This window comes from Mus caroli, unplaced genomic scaffold (assembly GCF_978045245.1).
Source record: "Mus caroli unplaced genomic scaffold, Mus_caroli_1 scaffold_6, whole genome shotgun sequence".
In the NCBI taxonomy this organism is placed as follows: domain Eukaryota; kingdom Metazoa; phylum Chordata; class Mammalia; order Rodentia; family Muridae; genus Mus; species Mus caroli.
The window spans coordinates 90,072,181-90,084,255 of record NW_028227261.1 but is presented as its reverse complement, the minus strand read 5'-3'; the positions used below and the strand labels follow the sequence as shown (position 1 = coordinate 90,084,255).

Below are 12,075 nucleotides of genomic sequence, written 5' to 3'. Positions count from 1 at the left end.
GGTTATCTTGGCTTCAGAGCATCTCTATATTCTTCTTGGAGCAAATATAGACCATGAAAGGAGTAAAAATATATGCAGAATGGAAACCCAGAGACAGAAAGCTCCAACATCAAAGTCACCCAGTCCTTGAAGTAGGAGGGGGGTGGCTGAGGAGACTTCAGCTGTTCTTTTAGCTTTTCTTCTTCTCCCATATTTCTTGTAGCATATTCCATTTTTATTACAAGGAATGGGATTTTTTTTTTCAACAAGGAAGCCTAGGCCCTGAAAGCAACCAAGGATGGAAATGGGATGACATTTAGCATCACAGTAGTATCCCAGGCCCCGAATAGGGCATGAAGCAAATTAGTTCAGTGGCCACAGCAAGAGAGGTTTTTTTTTTTTAAATATATATATAAACATAACCTAATTGTGTTACTTCAAAGTCCTGAAGCTTATTGCCCTGCTTAATGATGCGTCACGTTATTTATAGGGTGGTACAATGAGACTTCTATTGATTTAATGCACTTCCTTAAAGACTGTCATTGTCATAGCCATAAAACGGAGCTATTCCCTGACAACTCAATTATGTCCTCTGAGCCTATAAACTAACCATGCCCCACACAGTTGCATGCAGGAAGCAAGCAGGGATGCAATCACAGCTAGGGATGCAGAGCCTCCAAAGGCAGAAAGAAAGATGTGGCCAAGGTAGGTTCAGGGGTTCTATCTCATACGCGCATAGTCAGCAGCTGACAAGCACTGAAAGATGGCAGGAAGCAACTTCACTTTGCCTTGATATGTGGAGCTATGTGACTTAGCACAGACTTCCTCCTCCCATTGCACTCTCATTTCCTCCGAGGGCCACAATGTTCTGTGGTTTGTGTTTATGACTTATGGGTTTCCTGGAGCTGGGGGACTGGGAGGGGGGTGGGGATTAAGTCCTGTGGAGAAGGTGCAAGCAGGTCCGTATCATCAATTCTTACCCTTTGTAATCAAGGGCCTTTTATTTCACAATTAATTGATACAAATAATTTAACTATAACAGAAAGCAGTGTAACATAGCGGGGAGGGGGGAAAGGGAAGGGAAGGAAAGGGAAGGGAAGGGAAGGGAAGGGAAGGGAAGGGAAGGGAAGGGAAGGGAAGGGAAGGGAAGGGAAGGGAAGGGAAAGGGAAGGAAAGGAAAGGAAAGGAAAGGAAAGGAAAGGAAAGGAAAGGAAAGGAAAGGAAAGGAAAGGAAAGGAAAGGAAAGGAAAGGAAAGGAAAGGGCTTTTGTAGGTAGACAGTTCCAACTGTGAGTTCCAACACTGGCTCTGCTATTCATCAGCTGTGTCTCTATGGGCACTGCACTCACCATGTCCGAGACTCGATTTCTCAACTGTGAGACTCCATTTCTCAAGTAGACTGACCTATCATTGTATGCTGCTAGGAGATATCTCAGTGGTTAAACTACTTGCTGTACAGTTAGCAAGCACGAGGACCAGGATCTGGATCCCTACCACCCATATAACTGCTAGGCAGACAGAGCAGGCTACTTATAATCCAGCACTCAGAGGGTGGAATGCAGGAGTTGCCCTAGTTTGTTGGCTAATTAGATTAGTTGGATACGTGAAGTTGGGTTCAAATGAGAGATGCTGCCTTGATGGTGGAAACGGTCTAGGAGAACTCCTCATGTCAGCCTTGGGCCTTTACACCTATACACATACACAGGTGGCATACATTTATACTCATGTGAAGAAACATACACCACACACACACACACACACACACACACACACACACACACGGGCGTATGCGCGCACGTGTCTGATACTTCCGATTTTTTAAAAATGCTAGTCTATATATCACCTCCCCCTTTACCTGTGGTGGGTACATAGGAATCATTATTGAAGTATACATTTCACAGGAAGGGAACATTGAGGACACAAAGGAATGACTTTCCGAAAGTCAGTGTCAGAGACTCATCTTTTGCACTAGACCACCTTAGGCTGAAGAAAATAAAAATCTCTTGACAGCTGAGAATCAGGGAAATTGAAGATGTGGTGACTCTCCATGAGACTAACAGCCCCTCTGTGGGGGGCACTTGATACTGTTTCCTGGGACTCGAGAAGCAGGACAGTTCTTCCTGGCTTTCCCCAAGAAGTCTAAAGAGAAAGCTTCATGGAGATACCACTCCATATCCTCTGCCTTCATCTCTGGCAACTCTTTCAAGGGGGAAAGCATGTTTAAAACCACCGTAAAACAAAATGCGCCTATAGCATAAGAAAAGAGTTCTAACACTTGAATGAAAGAACCATGAGGCAGCATGTTCTCTCACCTGGACCATCATGAAGCAAAGCTCAGAGAAAGCCAGGGAATTGCCAAAGCCCACCCAGCTCACAGATAGGAGAAATGGGCTCTGGTGTTTCATTGTTCCTCGGCACCACTTCTGGCCAACACCCCCATCAAGCCCTGCCCCTGAGGCTTACCTTTCTGATACTGGAGCCATAGCTGCTGCTGGACCTTCTTGCTGGGAAAATGGATGATGCAGGTAAGCTCAGAACCATATAAAGCCTCGGCAATGTAGTGGGAGCCATAGTGCTGGATGAAGGACAGCAGCTCATCCCGACTGCTCTCTTTGGTCAGGATCTTTAGGACATTGGTGAAGCCTGGAGGGAGAGGAGAACGTGTAAGTGCTTAGACATCAAAAGTTGGTGGCCAAAAATGTGTATGCCAGTCAGGACTCTTCCCAGCTAGGTTATGCGGCCTTCATTCTTATCACAGGGGCAGCAGGCTGTCATCTCTAGACTTACCTGCTTATAGCAAAGGCTGACTTTCACTGCCAGATAAGGTGACATAGTGGAACCCTTCAGAAGACAACAACTTGCCAACCTACATGATGGTCACTTAAGGACACAACCAGAGAGTTGAGATGAGGCCTATGATTGGACAGCTAATGTATACCAGATAAGGGAAACCATTAAATGCTTTTATTCTCTTAGTCCAAACACTGCAATGTTGCCTACCACATCCCCAATCAACCTAATGAGAAGCCAAAGCTTAAAGACTATAAGTAACAGATTTTGGCTTGCCAGCTAACAGAGCTTATACCAAACTGATTCAAGCTTATAACAACTGAATCCAAAGGATTTAAACACTGTTTTCTTTTTACTCCAAGTAAGTTGCCTGGAGTCCCTTTGCTGCACTGGTCCCAGCTCCGTAGATTTCATACCTGCTTTAGCTTCTTGCTACCTCATCTTCCTTTCCACCTTTGCCCTTGTTTCATGAGTCAGTGAACATTTTTCTCTATTGAGATTGCCATGGAGTTTTCTGGCTGCTTGTTGTACTACCACAGTGTGCTGCTCAGTCTGCTGGACCTAGACCAGGGCTGGCTAAGGTGTAACCCAGGAGCTGCTGTCCTTCATTCATTCTTCTTGTTCTTTCCAGGGCCTTCCAGCATGGGAGACTGTTTCCCTCACCATTCAGCTACTCCCCAATTCTCTCCACGGCAACCAACACAGCTTTGGTATGGAAAACACCTTGGAAAGCTTCCGAAGGAGTAATGACAGCCCAGAACGCGCTACCTTGATTTTCAAACTCGGAGCATTTAGAGAACAGCAAATGCCAGGAAGGGCTCCCTGTCGATCAGGTCCCCATCTACACTGAAGGCTAACTCATCTAGAATCCATGCAGCTGTTCTGAATTCTCTCTCCGGATATCCCATATACTGGAGGAGTCTGCAGCACCCTGCAGTTAGATTTGAGTTGACACTACAAGTGAAGCCCAGACAAATGCTGTCCCTGACAAATGTTGTCACCATTCATTCTTCTTGGCATTCTTTGCTCTTTGTCTAAAACAGCCTATATCTCACATCCTTAAACATTGTGCCCTCCTTCCTGTCACTAGACAACATCCCAGGACTGTATCTGGGCCTAGAGAAATGCCTGAGCTACTTCCTATTGCCTAATTTGTACTCAGTGAAGCCTGGGATTTCTATCACTGTTTCTTCTTTTACATACTGGCTGTACCCCAAGACTACACTGTCCCCATCCATGAATTTACCCCTTCCCAAGACACACCCATGCTTAAAGATACTATGAAGTTACCCCTTTCTTATAAGCTGATTCCTGTGTAGAACACCCACCTCCTCTTTCTCTCCCCCAACCCCACACTCTGAAGGATTACCAGTTTTACAGATAGACGGCCTCCTTATCTGTCTCTAAATTCACAAATGCATTTTTCCTGTGCCCATCCCAGTCAGAAACACCACCAGCTCCTTGAGCCCAACATATACCAGCCATCGTTATTATATTAAAAAAAAAAAAAACCACCCAATGCCACATCAAAGTGCAAGCACCTCTCCAACATTGAAAATGAGCTCCAATTTGCCAACATTTGATTTACAAGGAGCTTCCAGGAACATCATTACTGATTAATTAAAGCAGGTACACCTTTGTAGTTCTAACAGGAACATCACAGTTAAATTCACAAGTGCAGGGTGAGGGGGTGGAAGGGAAACCGAAATAGGATTCCAAGAAAGGGTGCTTGATTAGAACAACCTCTCTCCATCAACCTGTTAACTCATGCAACTGAGTAATTAATACAGTGGGATTAATAATGAGATGGTTTCTGTTAAGTAATAAATGACAATGCCTTGGAGATGCCCTAGGGCTCTTTAGCTAGACAGGCAAAAATACAATCAAAATGCCTGCTCTGTTTCCTCTTCTGGCACTGCCTGGCTGTGTGTCCTTGGGCTGGTTGCTTAGCCTTTTGGACCTCCAGTTTCTTTAACTGATGACAGATAGGCTAGATTATTACTTTTCTTGTGGAACTGCTGCAAACCACAAGACATGAAACATTATAGCATGCTTGACAGATGTCAGCAACAATCACTCTTTGTACTTCCCAGAGGGTAAAGTCCTCCGAGCTCCAGGATGAAAGAGCCCCATTTTGCTGATGACTAAAGTAGTACTGAAAAAAAAATAGTAATAAAAGAGAGAAAAACTCAAGAAATAATTAGGGGACACACTGACAATAAGCCAGTGACAGTGTTGTCAGAACCAGAGCCGAAACCCCCCAGCTAGGTGTCCTCTTCCCAGGCACCATGATTTAATACCATATTCTCCAGTTCTCATTTATCTTATTCTTTGATCAGCCACAGACACCAACAATGATACTCTGTTAGTTTCTGGAGACATTGGGATAAACAGCTTCCATGCCCTGGCTCCAGTTCTCCTGTGGACAGACATGATTCAGATACAAATCAGATAGTTTGGTAGTACTTCCCTGGGGGTTTTCCAACACCTGGCATTTCTTTTCTATTTTAATTTATTTATTTTTATTTTTATTTTTTAGAATGGAGAGTGGAGGAGGCACCAAAGAGTTTAGTGTGTACACCCCAGGCAGGGAGAACGAGGCAGAAGGTACGGCAAGTGCAAAACCATGAACAAAGAAGTCCCATCTCAAGAACAACAAATTACACTCCCTGCTGGAGCTCAGGGCTCATATGGATAAAGAATGATGGATGCAGGTGCATATGGTGATAAAGAGTGTAGCTACATGTTGTTGCTATGATGGCCAAGGAAAGAAACAAAGAGAACTGAAGAGAGAAGAAGGTACAATCACAAGACAGACACACTTCTGGAACACAAATATTGCTTAGGTTACTGTTTTTATCCTTCCGGTGGCCATACTTCTTCACCATGCTCAGACATCTCTTCTAGGGAGCTCTTTCTGTGTCATACTGTCCCATTACTTTATGGTCCCCACTGCAGCGTGCTAACGTCACTGCATGCTATGTTGTTCAACCTAGATGCTCTTTCATGATTTAGTGCCAGCCACAGTTTAGGGCATCCTTATCCCTTGAGACCATGTATTGTGTGATGGTAAATCCTTTGGATGCCAGCTGGGCAGTAGTCCTCACCTGCTGAGAGGGTGATAGTACTCAGCTTCACACGATAGAGGTTGCTCCGGACACGCCACTGTTGCACCATGGGGTACCCCATGGCCTCGTCATACCTGATGTCTCCTAGAGGGAGAAATAAGATGGCCACATGAGACAAGAATGAAGAATACTTAGAACAATGTACACTCTGCAGTGTTGGGCTCGGCTTTACTGCTCACCTCTAGAAAGTGAAAATAAGATTGGTTGGTCCTGACTGTTGCTTCTGTTAGAACTGACCACCTTACCAGCTCTATACCACCATGCTTTTTAGCCATATCTCTGTGCTTCTCTTGGGCTTCTAATGCCCCTCTACCTTACATGCAAATGGTCAAATTTGTACCCCACCTACCCAAGGCCATTTGCAACTTATCATGGATATTAGACATCTCATTGTCTCAGATTTCCCATTTGACATTGCAGCTATCCATTGCTGTTGCTGTCTTATCTCAGGGGACATAATGTGAGACTTGAATATGATAACAGAATTGAAAGCTCTTTTAGAAAAGAGAAATTCTGTGCCTGTAGGCCTGTAGAACTGTTGGGGACAGGAACATAGTTTCTTTTTTCTCAGACCATTTGTTTTACTGCACTGCAGCTGATTTTTACATTGAAGAGCAGAGCTGAACAGTTACAACAGAGACCTCTTGAAAAATCCCTAGATACCCACCATACACCCATCCCTTAGTGCTTGCTGCCCTTGCTGTAGACCATTGGTTGTAAATATGGGCGTTTGTGAACACTATGCGGTAAACTTGTATATCTATATAAAATTTCCCAATTCAAATAAATGAGAAATGGCTAAACAAACTAAACTTTTCAATTTTCACTGTATTATAATAAAACACAGGATAAGGCTCTGTGAAGATGCTGTTATTCATGGAGACTTCTTTATACAGAGGGATCACTGAGAAAGCATGTTCCATAAAACACATTACAGAAATCACAGGTATTGTAGTGATGCAGTGTAAACAAAGAAAAAATACAACAAACATGCTGACAAGCAGTTAACACTGGGTAACAGATCCAGGACAAAAAAAAAAAAAAAAAAGTACTGCTTTCTGATTTCTATCTATCTCCATTTCTAAAAATTTCCAACCAAGGCTCTGAATTCTCTTTTTTCATAATCATGAAAAAAATGCATTAAAGATGAAATGCTAGTCATATTATCAGTTATTAGTGTTGTTATGTATTTGTGCTTTCCTGTGCCTCTGCAAATAGAAGGCACATTCCATATCCGTTTCTCTTGTCTCCTGGTGAGGAGGCACTTAAAGAGATATTTGATACGGAGATTAAAATGAGAATCTCATTGGAACAAATGATTTCTTCCTGGTCATTTCTGTAGTATTAAAGTTGTCCATTATTGTCAACTGTTTTTTTTTTTTTCTCCATCTTTAGCCTTTTCAGGAATAATATAATTTTAGATGCTTTCATTTTCAAGTAAAATATTCATGATCCCCAAAGATATGTCCATTGAAGTGAGGATGTTTAGTTATAAATATGTCCTGTTTATCTGCTCTGTCTTGCCTATGCTCCTTATGTGGTGCTAGAGAGGAAAGAGAGATTGGATGGAAGAAGGAAAGAGAAGACTGTGCTCCTACCCAGGGCAAAGAAATTAGTCTATTCAAGGAGTCCCTGACACCCAGCTCCAGGCAGCTTCTTTTCTCTGTCCCATCTGCTACTGCCTGGCCATGTTCACAGCTGTAGTGTGCAGCGTGGCCTGTAATCAACAATGGGGCCTCCCCTCTGACACAAGAAAACTGAACATTCTGATGTGGGCTGTTAAAAGAACCCTTTTCTTGTGTGATGTGGTGCTCAAAAGCATGGAGGTACCTTATGCTTATCAAGCCATTTAAAAAGCTATCTTTATCATTTCTCATTATATTCTGGGCCTCTCTCATAAGTAGCCATTACTCCATCCCTCATTTTACATCTGGAATATAAACTTGTCTAATAGAAGGTTGGGTTCTTGTCATCAAGGCCAGGGGCTCTATTGTTTGAAGTTCTCCTACAGAGTCCAGAATGGATCTCAGCATTCAGTTGGAGTTTTATAGTTTCCTAGATGGAATCCTTTCTTTGTATTCTTGATCAGGAAACCACCCTGGTTCTCTCTCTGCCCACCCTCATACTCTGTGTGCAGTTTGCCACTTGAGGAAAGGAGATGAGATGAAGCTCTGGGAGAGAAGATAGCTTTGCCTTGGTAATTATTTTTTAAAGGTTTATTTTTATTTTATGTGTGTGGGTATTTTGTATGGTTGTTTGTCTGTGATCAGTGTGTGCAGTGCCTATAGATGCTGAAAGAGGATATTGGATGCCCTGAAACTGAAATTAGAGATGGTTGTGAACCATCATGTTGGTGCTAGAAAACAGACCCAGGTCATCTGCAAGCGTAGTCAGTGCTTTTAACCACCGAGGCATTACTACTGCCTCTTGTAATTAAAAAAATCCCTTGAATTATAGCAAATATAGCAATTCCTTTATTAGGAAACTTTCAAATGTCCCTGAGCCAATGCATGGAGTTATAATAATCTGTACAATTATGAGAGAACCATCGTAAACCAAACATCTTACATACATGATCTTTATTCCTTGCCTATTTTTGAAAAAAAAAGTTATATTCCCGTTGCAAAGATGGACACTCTCCAAAAATATACAACAATCAATGATGGGTCAGGGTCTTTATAGAACTTTCCTATGGACCATGTGAAGAAATAGCAGTTCTTACAAACGGTGAGCCTCCCTTAAGGGAGTTTTCTAAAGAGACATGAATCTCAAGAAGGATATAATAGACTAGACTTGATGTCCAATCAGTGGAGAAAATTCAACGAGAATACTCCATGTCACTTAGGATTTCTGTGATCATAGGAAGGGGGAAATTAAGGAAAGCAGAGAAGTCTTTAACACAATTTACAGAAGGTTTTTCATCTGTGGGTTCATTTGATCTGAATCTTCTTTGAAGTGGGACAAGTCTGGGAGGTGGTATAAGATAATAGATAAAGCATCCACTTTAGAGTCCAGACTAATTAGGCTTAATCCTTGATGATAATTTATGCTGTAGCTCTGCAACCATGGAAGAGTATATGATCACCGTAACCATCGGAAAGCAGACTAGTGACACTTGCTGATCATGTTGGCTGAAAACCAGACAAGACCTTGCCTCCCAAGAACACCATCCGTCTATGTGCCGTCTTCTCTGTCAATACCGCTTTACAGGAAAGGCTCCATGATTGTTAGATCTTTTACTCTTTGTCACTCAGAGCTTTTGAGTGATAGAGGTGTCTGTCACATTGCAGGATAATTCCTGTGGGACAATCCTCTAATTGTCAAGATTCAACCATCCTCAATGGTGGTCATCCTGGTTAATGTATACCACCCAACAATTATATCACCAAAGTAGAGTTCAGATCCTTGTATCTTAGAGAATCAACTCCACACCCCCCGCCCCCCGCCAAGAAAGAGGTAGCAGAATGACTGGAAGACAATAAAGAAGGTAAGCAACACACCCTGGGTGGAGACAGAAAATTCTGGCACCTCAGAAGGATGGCTCTGAGTCAGTGAGTGTGCAGAGGTCTGAAAGGTGCATCTTACCTGTGAGAAGCTGAAGGTCTGGGAGGGGCTCAGAGAGAACCCCCCGGCATTGCTCTTCCACTGGCAGCGGGATCACCAACAGCCCATCTGCCAGCTGTGGAAAGTCCTTGATGAAGTTATTCTCCCTGTGGGGCAGAGCAAAGAAAGAGATTGCAGAGCAGAGGAAGGGAACATAGCAATGGTGAGGCAGGAAGGCAGGAACTTTGTCAGAACAGGCTGGGTGGCATCAATGTAATGCTAGCTTTCCGAATCATAGCTCTGAGAGCACAAAGCTTACCATAGGGTACAGAAAGCAGGCAGGCTGGGTGTCAAAGCCTGGAGCACCCACTGACTAGCTACTTATTGTTTCTCTTGCAACCAGTTTCCCTTTCCTTTAAATGAGGCTTAGATCTCAGGGCTGCTGTAAACGCTTAATGGGATCAAGCTGCCAATTGTTTAAGACATCCTCTGAGGCTCTATAAACTATATATTTGGCTGTTAAGCATCCCTTTGCATAAGCAATGACAGGGGGTAAACCTGGATGTGAGGGAACTGTGCATCAAACAGCGTTTGAAGCAGGAGAAACAAAGCTAAGTTGAACAAAAGAACGCTCAGAAAAATGCATATGTGTTAAGATAGAAGGAATTCTGCAGATACTTTGGCTCAGACCACTCTGGAAGCCTGAGGTCTTAGGAAATGGGATATCTTGTTTAACAACAACCAGTAGATCAGACACAAACCTAGATCTCTTTGCTCCCAGACTAGTTAGTGTTCATTGCCTTACCCTAACTTCACGTGGGCTTGACTCCAAGCGATCCACAAGACAAACCCCTAGGTGACCCAGGAATGGTGAATCCTGGATAGATATGGTTTAAGAGGACAGTGATGGCAACTGTCTCATTATTCTAGACAATAGGCTGACCTAAAAATGGAACAGCTGGCCACGGGAGATGGGAAGCTTGCTGACACTAGGAGAGCGTAAGCAGGAAATGTGACAGCCAGTTGGCAAGTAGCATATCAAGGGCATTTCCCTATTTAACCTGACTTGCGAGATCACTTCATGCTCAGAGACCCTCAAAGTTAGAAGCACTAATTATAAACTGCAGAGGGAGGGAAATGACAAAAGGAGGAGGCTGTTTATACCTTCCTCTTGCCACCTGGCACAGGCACCCTTGAAGTGAAAATCAGAGACAAATACAAAAATACCTGATGTTAAACTAAGCCATTTAAAGTCTGGACTCCAGGCAGCTCAAAAGCAGCCGAGAAACTGCCTACTGGGTCACGTTCTTGTCTTTACCGCATATGCTCATACCATTCCCTAGAGACTTTTGAAGTCTGTCACCAATCTGTTCACTTAGTGAAAAAGTTCTCTAGGGCTGGATCCAGAAAAGGTGATGTTATCTGCACCTTCAACATCTCCAGCATCACCATTACCTCAGCACCTGTCTTATTCATTGCATTCTTAGTTTGCTGGGCACTATCAGATTACTTTCCATATATCTTGATATTTAATCTTTACCATGGCTCTTGAGCTGGTATTGTGTATAAAAAACAGAAACAACAATGAGAGTCCAGGTTGATGAGAATAGAACCTAAAGAAGAGTATTTTGTGTGTATCTGATGTCCATCTGTAGACTCACATGATTTGCTAATCTGGGAGCCACAAACAGCACAGGGTATGGAGAAATCAGCTTTCCAGGAAATGGAAATACTACACTCAAGATAACAGCAGTGACATGGTTGCTGAGACTACAGATCTTTCTTCAAATGGGCAGTAAAATGGAAGCAGGTCCAAGGCTGCTCACATAGCTCTGAGTTGAGTCCTACAGACAGAATGACCAATTTTGTCCCTTGTCCCCCAGATCTTCCCAACCTGGTAAGAGAGAGAAATAATGGCCACAGAGTACGACCAGTGAGCTCCTTGTAAGGCATTCTGGTTGGATTGTAAGAAACCCTTTATCATGTGACCCACGAGTACTTGACTTATAGGTAGCAGAAACTAATTTTAATGGCACTGAACACTGGGCTCCAGGTCTCCCCACATGATATCCTACCAGAGTAATCAGAGACAAAGCTACTAAACTTCAATTTTCTCATATGTAATACAAGGATTGTAAAAGTTTTCCAGCTTTCGAAAGAGGAAGAGTAGAAATGACTTCCTTTAGCACGTACTGTCTGTTGGGCACCCTGGTAAGCACTTTACCCCACTGTATGAAGTAGGTGCTATTAAACTCCCCAGGGTAGAGATGAAAACTTTAATTTAAAAGAACTTTTACAACTCGAGGCCATAACATTGTAGGTGTGAGGTCCTAGGTAATGAGGTCATGGATTCCATACTTCTTATCTCAGTAAGTTAAGTAAGAAAGTCATTCCCTGGGATGGACAGACTGAGGTCCTCAGAGTTATAAAAGTGTCAATGATTGAGATTCCCAGACTCCAAGCAGGACTCAGAAAAGGACCTGTGGCATCTTACAACCTGAGTGCTTACAGGGGCTCTGTTCTCATTGAGAGCTGAGCAGATCTTACTCTGAGGGGGCACAACTGCATTCTTCTACTTAAGCAATAGGTGCCAAGTGTCCTTCAGTGATTTACAGTCTGAGCACACATGGGAGTTA

The 12,075-nt window shown here is 43.1% G+C and overlaps 1 protein-coding gene across 3 annotated transcripts in view; it reads right to left on the bottom strand.

Moving 5' to 3' along the window:
* The window catches only part of Astn2 (astrotactin 2), a 1,028,198-nt gene that overhangs the window by 274,597 nt on the left and 741,526 nt on the right, over positions 1 to 12,075 (bottom strand). For all 3 annotated transcript variants that reach the window (XM_021160104.2, XM_029476271.2, XM_021160105.2), the window contains 3 exons: positions 9,482 to 9,606; positions 5,876 to 5,980; positions 2,442 to 2,621 (listed from right to left, as the gene is read on the bottom strand). In XM_021160104.2, coding sequence (XP_021015763.1) covers positions 2,442 to 2,621; positions 5,876 to 5,980; positions 9,482 to 9,606 — 410 coding nt within the window. The remainder of the gene's footprint in view (positions 1 to 2,441; positions 2,622 to 5,875; positions 5,981 to 9,481; positions 9,607 to 12,075) is intronic.